The sequence below is a fragment of the Onychostoma macrolepis genome, chromosome 03 (genome assembly GCF_012432095.1).
Source record: "Onychostoma macrolepis isolate SWU-2019 chromosome 03, ASM1243209v1, whole genome shotgun sequence".
Taxonomy (NCBI): domain Eukaryota; kingdom Metazoa; phylum Chordata; class Actinopteri; order Cypriniformes; family Cyprinidae; genus Onychostoma; species Onychostoma macrolepis.
In genome coordinates, this window is record NC_081157.1 from 24,950,019 (window position 1) to 24,976,969 (window position 26,951).

Consider the following 26,951-nt stretch of genomic DNA (forward strand, 5'->3'; position numbering starts at 1 on the left):
CGAGTTTGAAAACCCACATCTGGCGTAATGTCTGGTCCAGTTGTTCATTGCAGATTGGTGTGATTGTTCCATTGATAGCATACGGCTGAGACACATTTCATTACATAAGGTTATGATGTTTATAGGAAGATGTGGTTATGACTCTGTTATCTAAAACATCATAAGAAAATTATACAATACACAAACTCACTCCGTAAGTCATTAAAAGGCCGTTCTGCTTCAGCATCTGCCCAGATCCTTTAAACACACCCTGTGAATACAAGACTACATTAATGCACTTTTGAACTGTATTTGAATACATACAATAGTTTTAAAAGTTTTTGAAAGAAATTAACACTTTTATTAATCATTTTATTCCAAATGTATTTGAATTTCACATAAATGCTGTTCTTTTGAACTTTATTAATGAAAGAATGCTGAAAAAAAAAATCAGTTTCCACAAAAATATGAAGCACAACTGTTTTCAACATTGATAAGAAGATATTTCTTGAGCAGCAAATCAGCATATTAGACCGATTTCTGAAAGATCACGTGACACTGAAGACTGGAGTAATGATGCTGAAAATTCAGCTTTGCATCACAGGAATAAATTCCATTTTAGGATTTATGAAATGTTAAAATTTTATATTTATAAAATAATTCAAATTAATTTAATCGAATAAATGCAGCTTTGGTGAGCATAAAATATATTTCTTTCTAAAGCATTGAAAAAATCTTACCGACTTCACATATTTAGTTTACTAGTATAGTATAATATAGTTACTTATTTTTCATAGTCCAATTCTATTTTAAAACTCTGCTAAATACAAAAACATCAATTTGAAAGTACAAAAAGTCATAAATCAATATTACATATATTGGTGTCATACCTCTGCAGTTCTGAAGGGGCTGTACTGAAGCAGGTTGATTGCTATAATAATGTCACAAGAGCTTTGTGGAAGTCCTGCCCATTTCTCCCAGGGTTCACTGGCATCCAGATACACGGGCTCCAGCACTGTTTTTGCCTTAGTGGCCTCTATATAAGCTCTGATACTGCAGCAGAGACACATTACAAACCCTGATAATTCTGAGATATATGCCTCATAATGTCATTTGTAATTACACAACAGCCTGTGTACTGTACCTGTTTCGTGCTTCCTCCTTGATGTCTGATGGCTGCCATGTGACAAAGGGCATTTCCCGAGCGAAGTGCACCACATGCTGCCCTGTGCCTGATCCCAACTCGAGACCGAACAGCTCACGGTGAGACCGCTCCTCCAGTAGCTCCCAGAGCACCGACAGCAGCCCGTCCTGACTGCGCTCAGCTGCAGGAGAGAGCAGCATGATCTGCAGAAGAAAGGAACATTAGTGGACTCTTGCTAAATGTTGAACATATTTATTTTTATACGCCATGTTACATGCCAAGGCTGAAGAACCAGCAGATGGATCAGGAGATTACCTGGATAAGAGGCTTCTGTCTGCTCCTCCCATTCAAGTTCTGCACAACCAAAGAACTCAAAATAACTTCATTAAAGAACCAAAGAGAGCATGCAAATCTTGGAAATTTTGTGAAGTCGGGTGATATTTGATTTTGTACAGCACTCTGAAATGTCTGATTCTGATTAAACCGTTGTTTCATTTGGCCATAAAGCACATCAGCACTAACACATAAAACACATTTTGAGCTATAGCCACACAAGTGAACTGAACTGTATAAGAAAATCAGAAAATTGCATTAATCATGGAAATTTTCTGTGGGTTAATTTATCTCAAATGGTCCAACATCGGTTGCTCCATTTATTTATTTCACTCGCTTGCTGAGTGATTACCTCTGTGTATTATTATTACATAACCACTGTGGCCATTTAAGGGTCTGTTTATAATAGGAAGGATTTGAGAGACTGTCCTAATTTTTACGGAGCACCTAAGTATTGTATGCGTGCATTTCTATTCTATTTTATACCTGTAATTTTCACAGGCCCTATATGGTAAGTAAGTAAATAAATAGATTTAAAATAAATGTAAGTTAATTTTAAATATAGCGAATTTCTGCATTATTTCATACACTGCCTACTAATATTTTAGCTCGGTATGTCTAGGATTTGTTTTAGAGACTTTTATGTACTAATTTATGTAATGCGTCTCAGTTCAGAGACTTTTATTTTAAAACCCCATGTATGTAGGTTTTTATTTCTGTACGTTTTCTTTAATATTTTGCTCATTGTTTTAAGAGGCTATTTATCTCTAAATTAAGACGTTTATTTAAGAGAAGGAGTTTTGTAAAACAACGTGAAAGGAGTATTTTAAATAAAGTTTTGTCCCTCCGGCGCGATGCATTGTGGGTAGGTCAGGAAGAGCCAGTGGAGGACGCCATGTGCTTTTGTTAGAGGAGGTCTGACAGTCAGTCTCGCACTGAGAGAGCTGTGTTTTGGGAGCTGGCCTGTCGTTTGTCGCGTTCACTGAACGGTTAGTCGTGCTCTCGGGTCATGATGTACTGCAGCAGATACTGCGTCCGGATCGCGCTGCGGACCGCGGCAAACACACACCGGTAAGAGCCTTACAAAACCCCCTGCGCTCAAGGACAGAGAATTCACCAAGAATATTTCACGTACTAGAGGTGTCAGCAGTGTCGCTGTCAATGAAACACACATGCAGATATTATTAAGATCTAACGTTCACAAATATGAACCGTGATGTGCTCAGATAAAATTCTGACATGAGATGAGATGCATCTTTATCCTGCAGCAGATCTGATTCTCTCATCGGCAAAAGTGAGGGAACGTATATGTAATAGCATAGTACATATACTGTTTTAATGTTTACCTGATTTTTACTTTGTAATGCAACTAACCTAAACGAGAATGACCGTGTGCCGGTGTGGAAGGTCACGTGACTTCTGTTAATGAATCATAAATGTATAATTTCCTCTCTATATTTCTGATGGTGGTCAGCCGATATTTAAAGAGATGTGTGCTGACGTGCAGGCTGAGACCACACTGAAGATCTGGGATTTGTTTTCTCGTTTGCACCTGGAAACTATTTTTAAATGGTTGAAATTAAGAAGCTCTGTTATAATGTTCATTAGCATTTAATAGGGTCTGTTATTGAGTCACTAATTGAATGTAAGCACATCTGTGACATTGACCGTGTGAACTCCTTTGTACTAAAGGTCAGTAGTGGATAACCTCCTCAAGTTAAGAAACCCTTATTAGTATTATGCTTGACAGTATATTGTGCAACAAAAAAATGCAAAATTGTCACTAGTGGTCTCAGACTTTTAGACTCCGCTGTATATTTATAATGCAGTTTAATAGAAACAAACCGTTCAAAGTTTTGGGGTTGGTAAGATTACATTTTTTTTTTTTTTTTTAATTATTATTTATTTATTTTTATTTACCCACCTAGGCTGCATTTAAAGGAATAGATCACCCAAAAATGAAAATCCTGTTATTTATTGCTCACTGTCATGTCGTTCCAAACCCGTAAGACCTTCGTTCATCTTCAGAACTCAAATTAAGATTTTAATCTTAAGATTTTGCCTTTATTAGGATAGGACAGTATACTAGACAGGAAGTGAAGTGGGAAAGAGAGAAAGAGAGGATGGGTCGGCTCAGGAAAGGTCCACGAGCCAGGACTCGAACTTGGGACGCCCGATGCGCAACGGTGCTGTATGTCGCGCTTCCCACGAGGCTATTTGCGCCGACAAATTAAGATATTTTTGATGAAATCCGAGAGTTTTCTGACCCTGCATAGACAGCAGTGCAACTGACACGTTCAAGGCCCAGAAAGGTAGTAAGAGCATCTGTAAAACAGTCCTTGTCACATCAGTGGTTCAACCGTAATTTTATGAAGCTAAGAAGATTAGGTTTAGGTCCGGGTTAGGTTTCTGGACCTGGGAACGTTTCAGTTACGTTGCTGTCTATGGAGGGTCAGAAAGCTCTCGGATTTCATCAAAATATCTTAATTTGTGTTCCGAAGATGAACCAAGGTCTTGCGGGTTGGAACGACATGAGGGTGAGCAATTAATGATTATTTTTGGGTGAACTAACCCTTTTATTGATGAAGCATACAGTAAAAATGGTGATATTGTGAAATATTATTACAATTTAAAATAATAATTTGCAGCATCATTACTCCAGTCTTCCAGTCAGCAGTCTACTCGCATGATCCTTCAGAAATCATTCTAATATCCTGGTTTGCTGCTCTTTTGCTAACAGAGAATGCACTACATGATGTTTATTGCTGCTTTATGTGCTCATTATTGTTTGAATGGACTCATTTCACAGACACAACCTACAGATGGCAGCACTGTGTGCCCTGCGAACACTCAAGACCAGCCCTGTCAGTCCGTCTGATGCCATTGCAACACCTTCTCTGGATGGGATGCCTAAGCAGTACTCTCCCAAAATCCAACAGCTGGTCAATGACATTGCCAACCTCACGCTCATAGAAGTGTCTGACCTCAACGATTTACTAAAGGTGCAGCACGCTGTCAAAACACCAGCTATTTTTAATGTTTAATGCAAGACATAAAACAGAACAGAAATCCAGTTAAAAATAATCAAGACATAAATGAACACAAATAAGAATGATATTTAATCATTTTAATTCATATACACCAGTGTCACAATTATGACATACACGATACAAAGTGTTTACCTGCATATTTTATCTGGGACTTTTTGAATAATGACACAAGAAGAAGAGCACTTGTATTGAATGTGCACTTGTAGTGTAATGTAAAGCTTAAATGGTTACTCCACCCTAAAATGAAAATTCTGTCATTAATCACTTACCCCCATGTCGTTCCAAACCCGTAAAAGCTTTGTTCGTCTTCGAAACACAATTTAAGATATTTCGGATGAAAACCGGGAGGCTCATGACTGTCCATTGACTGTCAAGTAAATACCATTGTCAAGGCCCAGAAAAAGTATGAAAGGCCTCGTCAGAATAGTCCATCTGCTGTCAGTCGTTCAATCTGAATGTTAAAATAAAAATGACGACTTTATTCAACAATTCGTCTCCGTGTGGTGCGGCTGAAACAGAAGAGCATAAGCAGTTTGCGTCCAGCGGATATTTTCCAAAATGGCGCTACGGTGATGAGGAGGAGACGAATTGTTCAATTAAGTCGTAATTTTTTTTTTCTTTGCGCATAAAAAGTTTTCTTGTCGCTTCATACCATTCAGATTGATCCACTACTTGACTATTTTGACGATGTCTTTCATACTTTTCTGGGCCTTGACTGTTAATTTTTTGGCAGTCAATGGGACAGTCAAGCTCCTGGGTTTCATCCAAAATATCTTAAACTGTGTTCTGAAGACGAACGAAGCTTTTATGGGTTTGGAACGACATGGGGGTAAGTGATTAATGACAAAATTTTCATTTTGGTGTAGAGTAACCCTTTAAAAATATATTTTAAAAAAAGAAAAACTTGCAGTTAATATAATATTAATGAAACAAATAGCCACTTGAATGTATAATCTTTTGTAAACTTAATGGTCTAATATAGTTCTTCACTATATATGATGTTGCTGAATTTGAAATTGTTAGAGCTGGGCGATATAGTGAATAATCACAGTGTGTGATCATCTTTACTGAAAACACTGAACTATGTTTTTGTCCTCGTCAGAAAACTCTGAACATTCAGGATGTTGGAATGATGCCCATGGGTTCAATGGCAGCAATAGCAGCTGCTCCTGCTTCTGAGGTAAAGCTTTATTAGTCATACAAGACCAGTATGTGGCACAATACATTTTATGCACTTTGTTGTTGCTTTTAGAAACTTTGCGTAGGGCTTTCAAAATGGCTGAAAAACGAAATTCGAGTTTTGTACTTAAATATTATCAATATTTAAATTTATATTCTAATTTAAAAGGCATAATTTCAGTTTAGTTGGAAAAAAATATTTTGGCTTCTCTCCTGAGGCCACAAGAGGGCGCATCGAGCAAAATATAACTAATGCACGTTTCTTCAAAGCAATAAAATAACACGACTATTTTTGAAAAAAATGCATAATGTTTAAAATAATGTTTATAAACCTAAAAAAACATTAAAATGCACCTACATCGTCATCGCACCTCGTGTGCCACTGATGAGGCTGCCTGACGCACACCTAAAATTCGAATGCAACATTTTTGCATTCAAATGTGGACTATTTTAAATTTGACGAATATTTGAAAAGTTATTTTATTTTATTTTTTTGACAGCCCTAACTTTGAGTTTATCAGTAACCAGAAACTAACATTTGGTCTCAAACCAGTGCTCCCCCTAGTGAATGAGAGTTAAATTTTCAACCATTTTACCCATTGTGGTGTAGTTTTATAAAATTGTTACCTGTTTGTAAATGATTTATGTAATTGTAACAATTATTGCAGTTGTTGGTAAACTGTAAACTGGTTTTTATGGAACATTTGTTGAGAAAGGAAAAAGAAATGTATATTTTAATAGCTCTAAATATTTTGTATATTTTTGTGCAAAATATAAAGGTTTTGTTTGTGAAGTTTTTGCTGTAATGATTAACTGAATTTCCAGGGAGTAGAGGAGGAGGCGGCACCTGCAAAGAAAGAGAAAACCCATTTTACAATCAAACTGACAGAATTCAAAGCGGCTGACAAAGTTAAACTGATTAAAGAAGTGAAGAATTGCATGGAGGGTCTGAATCTTGTACAGGTAAGATGTTTTTAAGTATTACAAAGTAATATGAGGATTTGTTTTGTAGGCTACAGTAGCATGAAGGCTAATCTAAATTTATTTCAGTCTCTTATTAGCACATATTAGTTGCTGTCTATGTAGTTTGTTTCCAGTGTGTCAAAAGGCTGCAGACAGCAATGCAGCTCATGAGATTTCGTTACCCATGAATGGGAGTTGCTGCTGATTTTCATTTCTAAAGGACTCCGTTTATGATGCGTTTTCTACTCATTTACAGGCCAAGAAGCTCGTAGAGTCTCTACCTCAGGAGATCCGGGCAAATGTGTTTAAAGATGAAGCAGAAAAACTGAAAGCAGCACTAGAAGCAGCAGGAGGCACTGTGGTACTGGAGTGAATATCCGCGCTGGCCCTTCACTTGATCACTTGTTACCTGTCAGTCATCGTTTTCTGTTGTTTTTTTTGTTTTTTTTTTACAAAAAAGATGAAAAGGAATTTGAAGAAAACAAATAATGCCTTTAAAATGACCACTTGGTCCACAAGAGGTGGTCTGGGTGTTGAACTTTACAGACTGAACTCTAACAAACACACCCACCCATCACTGACTCCTCCATCTGTCCTTTAGCTACACACGTGCTGTTTTGGGCAGGGTGGATGGAGCTGGTCTGTTTCTTTGGTACTGGGGATGTCCTGACAAAGGGATGTGATGCTGTTGCTTGTGGTTAAATAAACATGTTATACCATACTGAGTATCGTAATTATTATTACTATTGGCTTATAGAGCAATAATCAATGCATTATACACTGTGCAGAATTATTAGGCAAGTTGATATTCTGGTCATATTTTTTTGCCAAGAAAATTTTACCAATTCCAAACCACATCAATCTTAATAACTACTATTGATTTTGTATTTAATAATTTATAAGTGATATATAATTGTCCATGAAGGCTGAAAGTCAAAAACTCCTTATTTCAGGTGTGCAGAATTATTAGGCAGGTTTTCCTTTACAGATAAAATGAGCCAAAAAAGAGATTGAACTCAGACTAAAAAAAAATTAAATAATTAAATGCCCATGAGAAGGATGCAATACTAATTCAATAATAGAATTAGCAAAGTTAAGGCATGATCATTGGGCAGCTAAATGCTCATTGGGTCAGAAAAAAACAGGTGGAGAAGAAAAGACACGTTAACTGCAAAAAATTAATGTCAAGAATTAGCTGTGAAACCATCAGGAATCATTTAGTCTGCAGCGCCACAATTTTCCAGAACTGCAACCTTCCTGGAGTCTCCAGAAGTGCAATGTGTCAGGTTCTCAGAGACCTTGCTTGGGTAAAAAATGCTAAAAAAAATAACCCTCACTTAATATGAATAACATGCTGAAGTGTTGTGAAATACATGAAGACTGATTTTGTATAGGCTTTATGGACAGATAAGTTGAGAGTGACTCTTGAAGGACCAGCATCACATCCTCTTGTGTCACAGTTTGAAGAATTTATCTTCCAGAATCTGGCAGTAAGTTTTAGGAGCTCATTTTTATTCCATCTCCTATCCTAAAAAGTTTGTCTTGCAGAGATTCTTCACCTTAATTCTTGTGCAGTTAACGTGTCTTTTCTTCTCCACCTGTTTTTTCTGACCCAATGAGCATTTAGCTGCCCAATGATCATGCCTTAACTTTGTTAATTCTATTATTGAATTAGTATTGCATCCTTCTCATGGGCATTTAATTATTTAATTTTTTTTTTACTTTTAGTCTGAGTTCAATCTCTTTTTGGCTCATTTTATCTGTAAAAGAAAACCTGCCTAATAATTCAGCACACCTGAAATAAGGAGTTTTTGACTTTCAGCCTTCATGGACAATTATATATAACTTAGAAATGATTAAATACAAAATCAATAGTAGTTATTAAGATTGATGTGGTTTGGAATTGGTAAAATGTTCTTGGAAAAAAAAATATGACCATAATATCAACTTGCCTAATAATTCTGCACACAGTGTAAAAGACCATTTTTGTCAGAAGTGAGTAATTGGTGATCACTGTACACTGAATAATTTCACACTTGTGCTTTTAGGGGGCACACTTTTGAAATTCATATAAAACCCGTCTTTTTACTTAAGAACCAGATATGGGTGTCATGCCATAAAATATTTTTAAAGAACCCAACATGTGTTCTAAGTAAAGAGTATTAGCTGAATTTGTTAAGAGTCAGAGGGGGTGTATTAGTCTATGCTGTGCACTGTATATTTAAACTATAAAACTTTTAATTTAATTGCAATTAACATGTCTCTGAAAATATTACATTTAGTTCATAGGTATATTCTTTTCAATGATATTATTTCCGTAATAAGAGCCCTTTAAAAAAAAAAAGTTAAAGTAAGCTATAAGTGCCGAATGCTACAAAAAATGTCAACAAGAACCACACAAAACAGGTTGTTGTGTGAAATGTGGAGGTGATGAGATTTGATTTCTGTTTTCTGTAGTTTCCAGTCTCTTTTAGCAGCTCCTGAATCAGACACTCCCAACATTCCTTTCAGTTCTCTCTTCTCCTTTTGGTGGCATGAGAGAATGTGTCTGTCAGCTGAGAGACAAACTGGAGGATTTCTGCAAAGAGGAGATGAAGAAGATCTGTGACCGAGGTAAAGTCCTGGAGATTCATCTGGTCTCAGAGTCCATCATCTAATAATCATGTACAATTATGTTAGAAATGTCTTGCTCTTCTCAGTCACACTTTTCGTGTTTGTTGATTTCCACCGTTCCCAAGACCAGGAACGACTTCCTATAATGTAAGACACTAAGAAAAAAAGCATTGTGTTCATGTATTTTCTATAGAAGGTGAAAAAATCATGATAGAGTAGTTTTATAATTGATCATGTAAACGGTGATATGCACAGGATATCTGGTCAGGGTATGTGAACAGATAAAGAGTTCATCTATATTAAGATAAAACAGATTCATAATTGCTGATTCTGATGTGTTTTCTCAGATTCCCATCAGTTCACTCTGGATCCAAACACAGTGAATAAATGCCTCCGTCTGTCTGAGAGTGATTATGAACACTGGCACAGATCATCTGTCTCCTGATCATCCAGACAGATTTGACGTGCACATTTATCAGATGTTGTGTAGAGAGAGTGTTTCTGGACGCTGTTACTGGGAGACTGAGTGGAGTGGAGATTATGGTCTGTATATATCAGTGTCGTCATAGAGCATCAGCTGGAAGGGATTGGGAAATGAGTGTTTGTTTGGACATAATGATCAGTCCTGGAGTTCGTTCCGTTTTCCCTCCGGTTACTTATTCTTTCACAATAACAACGTGTAGCTCAACACGTGTAGTCTCTGACACAATAAACCTCATTCACACGATCCAGACCACATTCACTCAGCCGCTCTATCCTGGGTTTTGGGTGGCAAAAGGATCATCATTGAAACTGTGTTGATGAACCAGAACAGATACTAGAGATTATACTCTTAACGCTTGCATGATATATTATTAACAGTGAGATGTTTTAGAGAATTTTAGGTCCCACTTTATATTAGGTGACCTTAACTACTATGTACTTACATTTAAACTAATCATTTGATACAATGTACTTATTGTTTTTACATTGTACTTATATTTTTAAAAATACCTACATGTAATTACATTTATAATTACACTGTTGGCCCATCCCTTACAGCTTAACCCACCCTTAAACCTACCCATACCACCAAACCTGTCTCTAACCTTACCCGTATCCCACCTCAATAGCAGCAAAAGTGCTTTGCAATACAATATGAGCACAATAAGTACATTGTACTCATTTTTTGATGTTAGTGAATAGTAGTTAAGGCCACCTAATATAAATTGTGACCGAATTTTATTTTCTCTTCATTACATTAATACTTCAGCTGAACTTCTGTCACTAAAATAACGTAAGCATAAATGTTAATAAATCCTTATACAGACAGTAAGATCAGTGTGTGTTAGAGTCATGTTGAGTGATGATGTGTATCTGTACTTTTCTCAAGATACACAGTAGGCCCTATATGTTGTACACACATACACAATATTATTCTGTTTAAGTCTCACAGGTTTCATTGGTTTTCAACACTCACCGTGGTCTCTGGCGTCCTCTGCTGGTCTGATTCACTGCTAATCAAACCTGTTCATTACGCGAATCTTCTTCCTGTTGGACATTCACCTGATTGTGGATTATGTATTCAGTTTAATATGAATATTTTTGGTAAGCTACTAGGTGCCCCTCATCGATGAACACCACGGTTTATTATTATGATAATTAAGAATGTATAGCCTAATTGCCAAACCAATCTTGATTGACAGCGTTTGCAATTGATAATATTTAATATAGGCTATAATTGATTTCTGGTAAATATGTGCTATCTCTACAGCTCATCTGGGACCCCTGATAGCCGGTAGAGCTGTTTGTCTTCTGTTATACAAACAACAAAAAAATGAATGTTCTTTAGAATGAATTTAAAATTAGGCTATTTTAAATAACCAGAATTAATTCATACATGTATTCATTCATTCATTCGAGCTATATAACGTGTACATATGACACTGACAGCCCAACACACATAGTGGGCACAAAATGGACACTTATACACCCAATTAACCTGTGGCATATATATAAAAATCAATAGGCTAAAAAAAAAAAAAAAAAACGGACTTGACTTGATGTGCCTTATGCACACTTCAACAACAGTGGTCACAATTATGACCTGAGGTTTGAAAAACAAACTGAATAGGTCTCATTGTTATTATTCTAGAAGCGACCACAAGGTGGATTTTATTGACGCACAGCCTTTGACAAACCCTACGGAGGTCAAACATTTCTTGATTCTATTTATATGTGTCACGTACACACTTCTCACTGAAAGCACGCTTGAGGAGATCCTTGTGAAACTTTCTCAGTGTAAAAGCGAAACGATATTTTATTGGTTTCAAGAACTGACAGAAAATAGCGGCTCAATAATGCTTTGAGTCATTCAAAAGCCATCAGAAGCTTACATTTTGAACAATTAAAACGCAAATAAAAAGGAATTTCAGAATGAACACAAACAGTGTTGTGTGAGTTATGCCAACTGCATGTCCCCTTAAAGAAACAATGTTGCCTTGGCACATGATACTTTCTTCTGACAGATGCTCGGTCTTGTAAGGTCGCCTGAGTGTCCGAGGTGGCAGCATGACGCGCTAATATACCGAGCGACGCACTGCTCCTTAAGCCGCGCGTTTCCCCGCTATAGGCCTATCTGTACATTTGATTACTATGCTTACAAATGAGCGATTTTCTGTACTAGCCTATCTGCGCGTTTGTAATCCCATGTATAGCGGATAAAAGAAACTATTTGACACTGCAGGTCTTCCGGCAGCACTAAGTCAATCAGCTGCAGTTAGAGGATTATCACTGGGACTTTTATAACAGAACCGAGCGGTTAATGTCTCGTCTGAGTCGCGTTATTCCACTTCATTCCTTCATCGTGTCGTCACGGAATAAACCGAGATTTAATCATGACAGAGACGCGCATTTCGCGCTGGTACTTCGGAGGTGTTGCCTCGTGCGCGGCCGCATGTTGCACTCATCCACTGGACTTAATAAAGGTACGAGAGAGGAATCTACCGGCAGGTTTCTTAGTTTATTAGCCTTTAAAGTGTAACAGCTATAAATGTGTTTTACTAAAGTATATTGTAGCACAGTATAGTTAGTATAGGCTAGTAAAGTATAGCTACAGTGCCTTGCGAAAGTTTCCCTTCAAATTCTTTTTTTTTTTTTTCACGTTTTGTTATGTTGCTGCCTTGTGTTAAACTGCTTTCAATTACCTTCTTTCAACACCAATCTACATTCCATACACCATAATGGTAAAGCAAAAATAAAAAATAACATCTTTGCAAATTTATTAAAAATAATAATAAAAGAAAAACTTAAATGATTCTATTGCATAAGTACTCATACCATTCATATTGCTTGTAGATGTTACTGCACTTCGAGTGAAGGTAACCTGTGGCAAATTCAATTGATTGGACGTGATTTGGAAAGGCACACATATCTTAATAAAAGGTCTAACAGCTGATAATGCATAACAGAGCAAAAGACAAGCCCTGAGGTAAAAAAATAAATAAATAAATAAATAAAATAAAATTGCCTGTAGAGCTCAGAAACAGGTTTGTGTCAAGCCACATATCTGTGAAAGAGTTCAGGAAAAAATTCTGCTTCATTGAAGGGTCACATATTGCATGTAGTATCTGTTACCCTTAATGGAATAAGTTTGAAACAACCAGGACTCTTGCTAGAGCTGGCCTCCTGGCTAAACTGATTAATTGATGGAGAAGGGCTTTGGTTAGACTGGTGAACAAGAAGCTGATGGTCACTCTAGTTGAGTTCCATGATCATATGTGCAGATGAGAGAAACCTACAGAAGGACAAACATCACTGCAACACTCCACCGATCTGGGCTTTATGGCGTTGTGGCCAGATTCAAGCCTCTCCTCAGTGAAGACACATGAGAGCACACTTGGAATTTACAAAAAAGCACCTAAAGGACCCTCAGACTGTGAGAAACAATATTATCTGGTCTGATGAACCTCAATTCTAAGCATCATGTTTGAAGGAAACCAGCTCTGCTCATCACCTGCAGAGTACCAACCCAAAATTAAAGTGTGCTGGTAGCAGCCTCATGCTGTGGGGCTGTTTTTCAGCAGCAGGGACTGAGGGACCCGTCGGAGTATGAATGAATGAATGAATGAATGAATGAATGAATGAGGCATTTATATAGCGCTTTATTGTGTATTGCTATACACCCAAAGCGCTTTACAATCATGTGGGGGGTCTCTCCTCAACCACCACCAGTGTTCAGCATCCACCTGGATGATGCAACGGCAGCCACAGGACAACGGCGCCAGTGTGCTCACCACACACCAGCTACAGGTGGAGAGAGAGAGAGAGATAGAGCCAATCAAGTGGATGGGGATTATTGGGAAGCCATGATTGACAAGGGCCACCGGAGGGAATTTGGCCAGAACACCAGGGTTACACCCCTACTCTTTACGATGAGTGTCATGGGATTTTTAATGACCACAGAGAGTCAGGACCTCGGTTTAACGTCTCATCCGAAAGAGTAGAAGAAAACCTCAACGCATCAAAATATTGAGATAGCCTTAATGAAAACCCAGTACAGAGTATCAGGACCTCAGACTGCGCAGAAGGTTTACGTTCCAACAGGGCAATGAACCTAAACACACAGCAAGAGTGGCTTATAGACAACTCTGTGAATGTCCTTGAGTGGCTCAGTTTATGCAGTGTACGTATTTCTGTTTTTTTTTTTTTTTGTTATTTATTTATTTTTTAATGAATTCAAGTAATTTAAAGCAGTTTAACATAAGGCAGCAACATAAAAAAAAAATAAAATAAAAAAAACATGGAAACAAATGAAGGGGTATGAATACTTTTGCAAGGCACTGTAGCAAGCAGAGATTCAACCTTTTTGACTCCAAGGCCCTCCACAATTTCCAGAACATTTGCATTGTGTATGTTTCAAGACAGTTATTGATGGGTGAATATGTTATGCTCGTTTTGTCATATTTTAAATCATTTTGAGCCATCTTCTGGCCCCTTTGTGGAGAACCATTGTAGTAGCAAATAGTATAGTATAGTAGACTATATAGTATAGTATAGTATTGTTTATAGTATAGTATACTGCAAATGTAAACATATTTATGGAACAGGAACATCATAATTCTTCTAGTTCTGTTTTGGTATAGTAAGGTACGATATTGTACAATGGTTCTCAACCAGGGGGCTCAGCACACTTCCAAGGGGGCTACAGGATAACTTAAAGTTATTTAATTATATTATATTGACAAATCTAACTGAGCTAAGAAAAAAGGTTCTTTATTGACATTTATGGTTCCATGCAGAACCTTTAGTATCCATGGAATCGTTTTTAGACTATAAAAATGTTCTTCACACTATAAGAAAAAAAAGTGGTTCTTTTAGGAACTGTTCACTGCGAGGTTCTTTGGGGAACCAAAAATGGTTATTCTATGGCATCACTGCAAAAACCCCATTTTGAACCTTTATTTTGAGGAGTGTTGCATAGTTCCAGTATACCTTAATACAGTAGATACAGAAGTGTAGTATAGATAGTACAGTAGTCTAGTATTATCTATTCTGGGTTTTGCCTTAGTTCTTTCCTCCACCTTCAGGTTCATCTGCAAACCCAGCAGGAAGTGAAGATGAGGATGACTGGCATGGCTATGCAGGTGGTGCGCAGTGATGGGGTGCTAGCGCTCTACAATGGGCTCAGTGCTTCACTCTGCAGGCAGGTTAGTGCCTCTGCAGAGGATTTGGCTTATTTATGCTTTTGTGCTCACTTAAGGTCTCACAATAAGGCGTCCCAAATGGAAAAGATTATTTTGACAGTGTGGTTCCATGTTCACTCTTCTAGATGACTTACTCGATGACCCGCTTTGCCATTTATGAAACTGTGAGAGACAAGATTTCTAGTCAAAACCAGGGGCCCATGCCCTTCTACCAGAAGATCTTGCTGGCTGCTTTTGGAGGTAAAAACATCACAACTAATGCTGTATAATCCTGTAACGCTATTAATTTGCCTTTAGCATATGCTGAACTGAAGATGGATCTCTCTGTTTGGCATCTTTTAAATCAGTGATCTTTTAAATAAGACTCCCACTGTCCACAATTTTATTTTCAGAAGTTTTTTTTATTTTCTTTCTTTTTTCTGGTTAACTAGAAGTATCCACAAATCAAAATAACAAATTAAAATTAGCATAAAAATAGTTTTAATAGCAGAATGTTCTTCAGGTATCTCACGCTATCATTTACATGATTTTTCCAGTAATTTGTGATTTACAGAATAAGGATTTTTTGTATATATATATATATATATATATATATATATATATATATATTTACTCACAATTTCTGTATATTCAGTAAAATATTTTATAAACTGAGATAGCTGTAAAAAATATATTCTTTATAAAAATTATTTTAATAATTTTATGTCATTTTAAGGCCCTCTTGGAAGTTTGCTGAGGTCCCCTGGTTGAGAACCACTGTTTTATAGGGACAGTTCACCTCATAATTAAAATTTTGTCATCATTTATTCAAACACGTCATTTTTTTATCATGTGTTGTATTTTTTTTCTATAAAACACAAAATGAGATGGCAAAATGTTTGAGTGGCTCTGTTTTTATATAACAAAACAGAAGAAAGAAAAACCTGTTCCTTTAATTTCTTAATCTGTAGGTCTTACTGGTGGGTTTATTGGGACACCAGCGGACATGGTTAATGTCAGGTGAGTGCCACTGATTTACACACATGTCCTGATATTGCCAAGTGCGAAGTGTTCCTGGGTCAACATCTTTGTTGACCCTGGAACAACATTGTGATTAACCAATCAGATTTCAAGAACCAGTTTATAATTTTTGTGAAGTTTAGGATTACAATCAGTGTTTGGTGCCTGTACATCAGTGTAATTCATCTATCAGTTCCTCTGATTTTAGGGATTACTCATGGGTAAGGTTAGGTTTAGGTGTAGGAATATGGTTAAGATTATATTTTTGGATTAAAATGTTGTTCCAGGGTCAACAAAATATGTTGACCCAGGAACACGTCGCACTTGGTAATATCAGGATGTGTGATTTACACAAGGGAGTCTCATAAAACAGCAGCAGAGTTGTGAGTGTTTTTATGGTGAAGCAACTGTAGATCTTTTTGGGTACTCTTTTTTTATGTAAATAAGCAAACTGCTATGTGTCATATCTTGTTTCATGTTTCAGTTCAGTTTCATCCCCCACTCTCAGAAATAAAGGTACAAAAGTTGTCAGTACCTTTCCACAAGGTACACTTTTGTACTTTTTAATATGTTACTTTTAAGGTACCAATATGGACCCTTTAGGTACAAAGTTGTATTTTTTGAAAATGTACCACAGCAGTGACAACATTGTAACTTTAGTTCTGAGAGTGCCTGAGTTTAGTGTCGGTTTCATTTGTGCATATGGTTATTGATTTGTTAATTGATCAGTCTCACCTGTTCCTTGTTTTCTGCCTTATTTAGCCTATGTATAAAGCCTGTTTGATTCAGCTCTTGGCACTGTTCTCATCAATATAATGTTGACTTTTCTCCTCAGTTTATTTTGTGTTAAATTTCCTGCTTTGCAAATAGATCTATGCTTAAATGTCATGGACAGACCCTTAAAATGGACCACATCACACCAGTCACGGGCCCCAAGCCAATGCACATGCCTACCGTGGGCCCTAAGCTGGTGCTTTAGCCTGCAACAGACCCCCTATCCAAAGATTTGTCCGTCCCACCACCCTGTTCAACCTTGAGCCAGCGCCAGCCGCACCAGTCCATCTTAGAGCCAACTCTTATTGACCTGAGTGTCCTGGAAGTAATCACCACTCTTAAACCCACCCCAAAAACCCATCCTCCTTCACTCCTCCCATCCAGTGCCCTAGCCCTTCCTCTAGATATTCTGTCAGAATCCTTCTCAGCCCTGCAGCTCTACTGGTGCAGCCACGGTCTCATGGCAACCCAGGTCCTCCCAACCTGTGACGTTCAACCCTCTGGTTTCACCTTGGCCCTCTGAGACCATGATTCCGCTTCGGGCCTTGGCCTCACAATGGTTTGTTATCCCTCTGAATCCACCAAGTTTCCAACTTGGTCTGTTGTCTTCCCTTGCTTCACTGGGGTCCATCTCTCTGGCTCCACCTTGGTCCGCCAAGCCTGTGACGTTGCCCTGGTCCACCATTCACTGGCTTCACTTAGGTTTTTACCTCCTCTGGCACCTCCTCAGTCTTCCAATCCACTGGCTCCACCATGGTCAGTTGTCCAGCCAACTCCTCCATGGATCTCCATCCCTATGGCTCTATCATCAGGTCATCTTCTCCACCGGCTCCACCATGGTCTTTTCACCTGCTGCCTCCTCCATTGGGGGTCTCCAGCCCCGCTGTGGTCTTTTCCTCTGCCGTGGCCATTTCCTTCATTGGCTCGGCCAGGGTTTGCTTTGCTCCTCCGTTTATCCTGTGTTCCTGACTTGCAGGGTGTTTTGATTTTGTTTTTCATTTAATACATTTACTTTGCAATTATATCAATGCTTTAACTCTCTCCTTACCTGCACAACACCCTGAAACTGGTTCAAGTAAATTTTGTGCCTTTTCCTCTACCCTGTGTTTTATAACAGAATGCAGAATGATGTGAAGTTGCCACCTGATTTAAGAAGAAAGTGAGTCTCAAAAAATATGAAGTACATGCCAAACTAAAACAAAATAATCTGTCATGACAACATATGGTGTTTTGCAGCTATGCACATGCTCCTGATGGATTGTTACGCGTCTGGAAAGAAGGTGAGAATAAGAAAATCTGTTTACAAAAAAATGAGACATTTTGGCTTAGGACTATAAGATATCAGCTGAACTGTCTGGAAAGATAATGTCACAGAATACAGTATAGAATAAATTGCAGCATTGTTTGTTGCTGAGGAGGTATGCATGCCGATGTCTGCACTTAAAGTCAGAGATTAAAACCTTCCCACAGCAATCTGGAAATGACAGAATGTGTGCCTGTTCTCCTTACTCATCCATCAGGAAAGAGAGAACAGACAAGTGTTGGGGTTATTTGAATTATTCATAGACCTCTGTTTGTAAGACCTGCTATTTTTTGCTCACAGAGGGAATAAGGAAACTGTTCTCTGGAGCCTCAATGGCAGCTAGTAGAGGGGCTATGGTCACTGTGGGGCAGGTAAAGAAAAACTGTTTAGTTATTATAACCACACTTGCAGACAGTCATTGAATGGGTTGTGAGTGGTCCATCATTTTGCCATGACCAGGATAGTCTCAGTTCCTCACTGGTCTTTCTGTGGTTCTTCTAGCTGTCCTGTTATGACCAGGCCAAGCAGCTCGTTCTGGGAACTGGTTTGATGACAGATAACATTTTCACTCACTTTGTTGCTAGCTTCATTGCGGTGAGTTACCCTCCTCCTCAGGAATGCATTATAAACTAACCTTTACTTCTTTTACATTTTTATTTTATTTTTCCCTAAGGTCCACTTATAATGTTGGTCAAGTAGTAATGTAGTAGTTTGATTTAATCTGCATGACCATTTACACCTTCTCTCTCACTAAACAAGCTGGTTTTGTAACTGTGACTATAAGACCATTCCTTTTTTGGCATGTCTTAAAAAAAAAAAAAAAACATGTTGTTGATGATTCCACTTAGTAGTTCAGCTTAGCTCACTTAGTAATATTTTAAGGGTTTATTCACAGGGAGGTTGTGCTACTGTTCTCTGTCAGCCTATGGATGTGGTGAAAACCAGACTGATGAATTCAAAGGGGGAATACAGGGTAAGACTCTGCTTGAATTGCTCCATTTTTAAAAAAAACATTATATTCATCTTACATCTACATTGCATCTTGAATTTCATTGAATTTGTCTAATTCACCGTACACTACAGCATTGATAGTAAGAAATGTATCTTGAGCTGCAAATCAGTATATTAGGATGATTTCTAAAGTAACGTGAAGCTGAAGACTGGAGTAATGTTGCTGAAAATTCAGCTTTGCAGCATAATAATACATTACATTTCAGAATATATTAACATTGATAAAAGTCATTTTAAATTGTAATAATATTTTACAGTATAATTGTTTTTACTGTATATTTGATCAAATAAATGCAGGCTTGGTGAGCGTGAGAGACTTCTTTCAAAAACAGTTGTGACACTATAATTTCTGTGGTAGGGGGTGATTCATTGTCTGTCTGATACTGGAAAACTCGGACCTAAAGCTTTCTACAAGGTGATTTTTTTTAATGCCAATAAAGATTGTTATATATTCCGAGTGTGTGTTAAACTCTGGTAGTAAATATGTGTTTTGTCTCCGCAGGGCCTTGTCCCAGCTGGAATCCGTCTGATTCCTCACACTGTACTTACTTTCATCTTTCTGGAGCAGCTCCGATTGTATTTTGGCATTAGAGTTGTAACCTCTACATGAACTCTGACCCAAAAGCTCCTGGTATTATCAGTTTCAGGTGATCCCTTCACAAGTAGACAGTAATAAAATCAGGTGTAAATGGGGTCCAAAACATTCTGTGATCGAATCACTGAAACCACATAAGGTGGACAGAAACACAATTCAAACCATGAAGGACCACCTACTCACCTGTCAGTCATTCTTTGTGCTAAAGCAATGGTCTCAAACAACCTTTCCAGTTATTTATGCCTAGAAATTAACCTAATCAAAATATTTGGAAAATCCTGTAATTACATGCACAGGACTTCATGAAAACTCAGTTGCAGTTTCAAAGTTCAGTTCATAAATGAATATGCCTCAAAATGTCACATTTATGGTGAAATTAAAATTTGAAGCTTATTTGGAAGCAACAATGTTCTCAATCTTTTCTTCTGGGTGACCACTTGTAAATAAATTAACCAAGATGAATGTTAATACCAGGTGTAAACAGTTCCAAAATGCATCTGACTGCTACAATGTCTCAAAAGACAATACAGAGCGTGTTGCTCTACACAATAAAATGTAGAGCAATGGGCTGTAGTTCCAGGGAAGCACTGGCCAAGGAACCTGATTCAGGAGGAGAAAAGTTCTGTTGACAACAGCAGTACCTTTCTGTAGCTGTCTCTTTTCTTTCTTTTTTGATTTTTTTTGATTTTGCAGAGCCATTAATATTAACATTCAAGTTGCCTGCATGTGATAATGTTTGCCATGTATACTCAATCTGTCATTTATGTTCTGTTGATTGTGTGATGTAGACCTTGGCATGTTTTCTTCGTGATAATTAAGTTTTTTCATTTACCTGAAATGATCTCAAACTGGAATTGACAGAAAACATCATTTAAACATTCACAATATTTCAATGTACGACCTTTTGTGTGTTCTATTGATTAAGTGTTTATTTAATGAGAACCCATCTTAAACCATAAAAACCTACTGGTGTCATTACTGTCATTACACTGAATAATGTAATACATGTATTGTCCTACAGGTGGCAGTGCTGCATTGTCACTAACTCAATTGCGTAAGCATAAACGCAAAAAGTGTCAGCATATAAAATAAAGGAAAGGGTCAGCATATAAAATATCTATGCCACTGAGACGAGGACATAATTACAGTAATCAGCATTCATATCTGTATTCATTCTTTACTTATGATATAACTATGTTCTTGTGAAGCTGGAAGAGGGTGATTTGACACAGTTCAAGGAGTCAAACTGTACTCTGAAAATAATCTCATTTGGATGTAAGAAAATAATAATTGTTTTCTGATAAATATTGCATATACAGTCAATATTTCCTCTTTTTTTTTTTATCCACCAAGCCATCACCCAACCCATCCAGATCATCCAGGTCACAATAGTACACTTTCCTCATGGTGTTAATCTCCAGTGTCAGGACATGGTTCTAATTAGCATTCAGAATCTAGATTAGCATTTTGGCACTTTTCGTTTCATTGTCCCGAAGCCAATGGTTTTTCTGAATGGGTTTTTAGTTAAACGTCTGAAATACGGTCTTTGGTTAACACAAGTTTAAGACATTTTCATGGTTTATTCTACAACATAAAAAAAAAATGTTAACAAAAACCTGTATGTTTCATAAAACAGTATTTGGGCTTCAAATTTCATAAAAGTTGTATTCATTTGTGAAGATTTTCGTGATGAACAAAACGTGTAAGAATCATAAATGTTTGTTGGCCTCAGAGCATATTTTCTGCAATAACCCAAAAACCAATTTATAAAATTGTGGCTTGTATAACTACAGACAGTTTCATAAAACAGTAGGTTACTTCAACATGAAAGAATTATTCTAAAAAGACCAATACATCAGTGCTTTACACAATATTATCTCATTGAAAAGAACAATAGAGAAATATTTGAAGCTATAGGGCCATAAAAATACATTCACGACTGGCCTTTTTGCAAACAGCAGTCAATAAACCCTCACTACTTCAACTTCACTGACTGTAAAACATGTACGCATATATCTCCAGTGTGTCAGGATGTGGTGACATGACCTGTTAATGTGTTTATTCGCATTTTTCATTCCCAGATCTTTGCCAAAGTATGGGAATTCGCTTCCTTTTAGAGTGACATCTGTGGGATCTTTCTCTGTTTCGACATTTGAGGCAATTGTGTATAATGCTGAGATGTACAATGAGAGAGATGCTGTGAGAGATATATGAGATACTGTGAAAGACAGGCTAATCTCCATTCCAATCTGTCTGTCTTTTTCCGTCCTTTTTTTCCCTGCAAAAAACCTTAAATAACTTGGCTGAAAAACAGCATACATCTATGTAATCTCAGTGTGTATGGAGCCCAAAGCTTCTGAAGTCTACAGATATCACAAATTGGCCTAATTTCTGTTAAGCTAATTATATTTACTGTATTTGCTACCCACTGTCCCCCCTAACCATTATAGAAACATTTAACGTTAAACATTTCATTGGTCTACTCACAAGATGTTCCAATCTCATGACTTTTTATGATATTTAAAATGGTCATATCAAAAGCAGCGTCAGGGAAATTGCCTCCTATTCCTAAAGGCAAATCACACCCTGATTATAATTACCATTTTTTAGGAGTTTATGTTAAAAATAAACGTCTCTCCTTATTACATGCCTGTCTTTTTAACCTCCCCGCAGGAGTGCAGTAATGTATAAAATAGCCGCGGTCAGATTGTTTAGCCAATCAGAACACTTTTGAAGCGTTTTCTACTAGGGCTGCGTTCAGCCTGGACAAAACGTAGCAAAACATTTATTAAACAGAAACGTTGGTGCGTTGAACACCCTGTTCTGATGACGCAAGTGTTGCAACTATGGCAGCTGAGAAGGCCATTCTTTGTGTTCTTTTTGAAGAATTTTCATAGCCTGATGAAATCGGTATAAATACATGTTGAATACTGCAAAATACTCTCGACAAACATGTCTTCTAATATCTTCAATTGTTGTGTATACCCAGCTGCAGCGGACACATTTGTAAACGGCTTTAATGGACCCATTGTGCGAGCTGACTCTTTAATACCGCGTGGTTTATATACATGTTGCTGCTGATTGGGCTGACATTTTTGACAAGCCCACCAAACAAGAGAAAACGTATCTCAAACCCTGTTGCACACCATTTCCAGGAAACATGTCCTTCAACCCGGAACCCGTAGCAAAACGTTGCGCACCGGTGTAAGCTTGAACATGGCCCAGGGTTAAGGCTAAAAGGGATACGTGGGCATGCGCACATCAATACAATGTAATTTTTGTCGCACTGTACAACAATAATTACAATTGTTTTCATTATTGTAAGGGGTAGGTGTAGGTGTAGACAAAACCTTCTGCCAGCCAGTAGTTTGGCGCACTCACAGAGTGAAGTCTCATTTGGGAAGCATGCATATGTTCTTAAATTATTGAATTATTATGCTATAAGTAGTTATTTCATATGTACAGGGTTTGCGAACCCCTGATTTCCAGCATTTTCAGTGAGAGAAATAATCATTCTCATGAAAGAATCATTCTTTTGAGTCTAAGCTTGTTGTTTTCGAGTTAAACTCACTCTAAAATCTTGTTCCTTAGCCTTGACTTTATCCTTTTTGAAGCTTGAAAGCTCCTGTTAATTATAATTGCACTGAAAGAAAGAACATGGATATTAATCAAAATGTCTCCTGTTGTGTTCAATGGAACAGAAGTTATACAGGGTTGAAAGTTTTAAACTCCTTTAAGCTGATGCTCTTGTGTCAACTGTTGGCTGCTCCCATCACTGTTGGGGATTTCAGGTTTTATCCTTGTTGGGACATTTAGTCACCAGAATGATAGCACAACCTGACCCGCACACAAAACACAGCACAAACATCCACCTAGAACTGCTCATTTTCTTTATCATTCTATTTATAATTATGAAGAAACATAATTAACTCCCATATTTAGAAATCTCTGTTACTCTCAAAACTTCCTTCAGTAAACAGCATTTATCTTATCTGTCTCTTTCTGTCTTGCTTGGAGCTTAAATTCTTGCAAAAACAGTCCTTGTCACAGTTAGTACAAAGTACTGATGGATCTGGTCACCAGCATATGATGTGTTCTGGATGCTGGTTTTTCTTACAGGATTCTTAACCAGCAAAATGTCCTGCCAACCAACTAAACTAGATACGTTTTTCTAGTCCTGCAGGGTCAGGACACTTAATTTAATTATCAACTTTGGATTTTTCCTTCCAAAGTTCCCTTGGACAAATAAAATGTATACACTGAAGAAAAAAAAAAAAAAAAAGTTGAGCCAACTTAAAATTTTAAGGCAACCAGCTTCAGCAGATTTTTGAATTTTCTCAACTTGTCGTTTTAAGTTTATACAACAAAAATTTGAGAATCTCCCACAAAAATAAGTTGAGCAAACTCAAAAATCTGCTGAAGCTGGTTGCCTTAAAATGTTTTGTTTGTTTGTTTCTTACAGTGTACAAATGAGATAATTGTTGACATATAGTAGGTTTGCAGAGCTGTAAAGTGAATATGGCAAGTATAGCCCTCAGGCGAAATAACACCCGTGGCATCTCAGTTCTCAGTGTCTCTGGCTCCTGTGTCTGACTGTGTTCCAGAGGAGCTCTGGCAACACTTCACAGCTCTGCTGAAAGATGTCTCTACAGCAGACATGGTAAACTGTTTGAGTCAGAGGAGCGAATAGAAGCCTGGATGTTGCTCTGCACGCATTTCTGCTTTGTACCTGTCTGTCACTGACTCATTTCAGCTGGCCAAATGACCCTTGCACCCCATCTGGTAAAGCTGCCAGAGGAAACATGAAAAGCCTGTTAGCTGTTAGGTCACTGGTGACAAGCACTCCTGTGAATTACCTTTGATTGGCCCGTTTAATCTGAGAGACAGTGTACTGTGGGGTCCAAAAGTCAGAGACCACTTTGGAAAAACCGATGCTCTATTTGTTAAACCTAGAAACAAATAGAACATTTTAGGATAGTGAGAAATTTTGAACAACTATATATTTCATACATTGTCACTAATCAAAAACATAATTTGTGAAAATTTCTAAAGACCATCATGTTCTGAAGAACGTCATTTGGTGGAGTTCATTCATGCTGCATGCAGTGTTGCTGTCATTAAAGCAAAAGAGGGACCAACCTACAAAGGCATTTTAATGATTTTTAACGTCAAATATTATGCTTACAATATGATTTGTAATGAAAAAAAAAGTCCACCCAGCAATATCACAATGCAGTCACAGGAATGTAGATCTCTCTCACACACACACACACACACACACACACACAGTCTGAAGTTTTCAAGTGATGAAAAAAATACCTTAAATTTTGTGCTTATTGATGTATATTCATCTTCTTAAAAGTCCAAACAAAGCATTTCTTATATGGAAAAAATGCCTTCCGTTCTGTGAAAAATAGATGGAAACTTTATGGATGATCAAGCAGCAAAACTCTACACCAGCTGAATTCAGTGACTTGCACGTCTCCAAAGAAATATGACTTTGAATGCTGCTACATCAGTCTTTGTAAATCTAATCCTCAAGTGTCAATGGAAATCAGTTAGTACAGAAATAGTGGTGTTATCAGCATGCGCTCAAGCTTGCATGAGGTCCAAGTGGCAGACACCCAGAACACGCTAGCATTGTTGTGGTGAGGTCTTGTGTGGAAAAGAACGCTTGCATTTTGTGAAAATGTAGAAATCTTGTTTTTTCTCCCTTTTGGCTGATGTATTTTTAAAATCGAGGAGTAAACATTGACTGAGGTGGCTAAATCACTTTGGCTGTGTAGAGATGGAACAAGATGTGTTTTTATTATACGTCCAAGTTATTTAAGAGGAATAAAAGAAGACTGGCCAGAAGCAGTTACCGTCTAGTCAAATATTTTCTGACTTTTTCCAAAGTTTCGCACATACTATAATCCCTATTAAATATTTCAGATCATTTGTATGGTTAGCAGTGCAACTCTATCCTATTAGCTTTATCAAGGTCTGCTGATTCAGCTGGGAATCACAGAAGTTCAGGAGCGCACATTTGAAGCAAAATAATTACTGCTCTTGCAATTGTAAAACTACACATCAAGACATTGCTCTTTTTTTCTTCTTAAATTGTAATCCTATATCCCAACAGCAGCTAATTTCATAAATTAGCATCTGATCATATTCATATTTGTGAGCTTTGAAAGGTGCTAATAACTGTTGAACAAACAACTGCTTTATAATAAATTTGGCTGCATAACATTTCCAGTATTGTTTGTGCTATAGACATGAATTATGCATTAAATCATCAACTTTTCTATGTGATCAGAACTAATTTTTGTATGGAAGACAGTAAAATGGATGACAAATTGTACACACACTATAACTTTCAAAAGCTTGGCTGTAAGATCTTTTAAATGTTTTTGACAGTAGAGTCTTACTGTAAATTCAACCAGGCTGTATTTATTTGATCAAAAATACAGTAAAACAGTAATTTACAATAAATGTCATGTTATTCTTCAGAAATCAATATAATATGCTGATTTGCTGCTCAAGACACATTTCTTATCAATTTTGAAAACAGTTGTGCTGTGTAATATTTTTTCTGATAATATTCTGAATAACATTTCTGTTAATTGGATTAATTCCACACTAATTTGATTCTGCCTGTGATGAAAGTGTGAGAAATAGATAAACCGATCGCTGGATCTCAATTAGAATGATAAGTGACCCACACAATTTCAAACACTTCACTAATACCACTCAAGGTATTTCAAAATGACCTCAAAGACTTGGCAACCCATTAAAATGTCTGAATAAATAAACCAGCAAAGCAAGCAGATGAGTTAGTGGCACTCTGTACCATGTATGACCCCTCGGCACATAGAAGAGCCATGAATATTATATAAATCTTTCCATGCTGCAGCAGACGCAGGATTTTAGAGGGTAAAAGGCCAGAAATTGAGGAAATCCAGATTCTGCGTTATAACCTTTAGAGTCAAAGTTAGACCCTAACCCTAATCTGAGTCACAAATATTTGCATGACACCCCTAAGGAGAATGCAGAAATACTGAGAAAACGATTCTATGCCAGGTCCTTATAGATGTACAGCAATTTGTCAACAATGTGTCTGATATACATTTCACATAGACTTATATAGACAGTATCTATATATAACTGGATCACATTTGCCTTTTTATTTGTCTTTTTGTCTATTAATATACAAACCGGAAAATCCGATTTTACAGGCAAAATTATTAGACACTGGCAAGGCATTTATTTGATCAAAATAAATAGAGCAAAAATATGAAATTTTGAAATATTACCATTTTAAAATAATACAAAATGATTC

The 26,951-nt window shown here is 37.2% G+C and overlaps 3 protein-coding genes across 9 annotated transcripts in view; 2 read left to right on the top strand and 1 right to left on the bottom strand.

Annotated features, from left to right (window-relative positions):
• zgc:103625 (methyltransferase-like 26 B) overlaps nucleotides 1–25,108 on the bottom strand; it is a 26,013-nt gene extending 905 nt beyond the window's left edge. For 3 of the 7 annotated variants that reach the window (XM_058771565.1, XM_058771567.1, XM_058771566.1), the window contains exons 1-5: nucleotides 1,439–2,149; nucleotides 1,124–1,326; nucleotides 870–1,032; nucleotides 191–250; nucleotides 18–85 (exon numbers count right to left, since the gene is read on the bottom strand). In XM_058771565.1, the coding sequence (XP_058627548.1) occupies nucleotides 18–85; nucleotides 191–250; nucleotides 870–1,032; nucleotides 1,124–1,326; nucleotides 1,439–1,618 (674 nt within the window). In that variant the 5' untranslated portion in view covers nucleotides 1,619–2,149. Of the gene's footprint in view, nucleotides 1–17; nucleotides 86–190; nucleotides 251–869; nucleotides 1,033–1,123; nucleotides 1,327–1,401; nucleotides 2,150–24,483; nucleotides 24,577–24,946 lie in introns of those variants that run through there. The other 4 variants (XM_058771570.1, XM_058771569.1, XM_058771571.1 and 1 more) reach the window with 3 other exon arrangements.
• On the top strand, nucleotides 2,310–7,369 carry mrpl12 (mitochondrial ribosomal protein L12). Its single transcript, XM_058771574.1, has 5 exons — nucleotides 2,310–2,527; nucleotides 4,266–4,458; nucleotides 5,609–5,686; nucleotides 6,511–6,648; nucleotides 6,905–7,369. Exons 1-5 carry the CDS (start codon nucleotides 2,466–2,468, stop codon nucleotides 7,019–7,021), a joined length of 588 nt encoding a protein of 195 aa, XP_058627557.1. The 5' UTR covers nucleotides 2,310–2,465; the 3' UTR covers nucleotides 7,022–7,369.
• Nucleotides 8,553–23,997, top strand: slc25a10a (solute carrier family 25 member 10a). The gene is made up of 11 exons (XM_058771564.1): nucleotides 8,553–12,227; nucleotides 14,829–14,948; nucleotides 15,071–15,185; nucleotides 15,896–15,944; nucleotides 17,836–17,877; nucleotides 17,955–17,998; nucleotides 18,322–18,392; nucleotides 18,523–18,615; nucleotides 18,917–18,994; nucleotides 19,391–19,447; nucleotides 19,535–23,997. Exons 1-11 carry the CDS (start codon nucleotides 12,138–12,140, stop codon nucleotides 19,640–19,642), a joined length of 867 nt encoding a protein of 288 aa, XP_058627547.1. The 5' UTR covers nucleotides 8,553–12,137; the 3' UTR covers nucleotides 19,643–23,997.
• Nucleotides 25,109–26,951: the final 1,843 nt, after the last annotated feature.

Excerpts from the sequence above, each read along its gene's own strand:
- mrpl12 (XM_058771574.1), top strand. The coding sequence starts at position 2,466 with ATGATGTACTGCAGCAGATACTGCGTCCGGATCGCGCTGCGGACCGCG. Across the intron at positions 2,528-4,265 it reads ACCGCGGCAAACACACACCG|ACACAACCTACAGATGGCAG; the intron begins GTAAGAGCCTTA and ends CTCATTTCACAG. Across the intron at positions 4,459-5,608 it reads ACCTCAACGATTTACTAAAG|AAAACTCTGAACATTCAGGA; the intron begins GTGCAGCACGCT and ends TGTCCTCGTCAG.
- slc25a10a (XM_058771564.1), top strand. The coding sequence starts at position 12,138 with ATGACAGAGACGCGCATTTCGCGCTGGTACTTCGGAGGTGTTGCCTCG. Across the intron at positions 15,186-15,895 it reads CTTGCTGGCTGCTTTTGGAG|GTCTTACTGGTGGGTTTATT; the intron begins GTAAAAACATCA and ends CTTAATCTGTAG. Across the intron at positions 15,945-17,835 it reads GCGGACATGGTTAATGTCAG|AATGCAGAATGATGTGAAGT; the intron begins GTGAGTGCCACT and ends GTTTTATAACAG.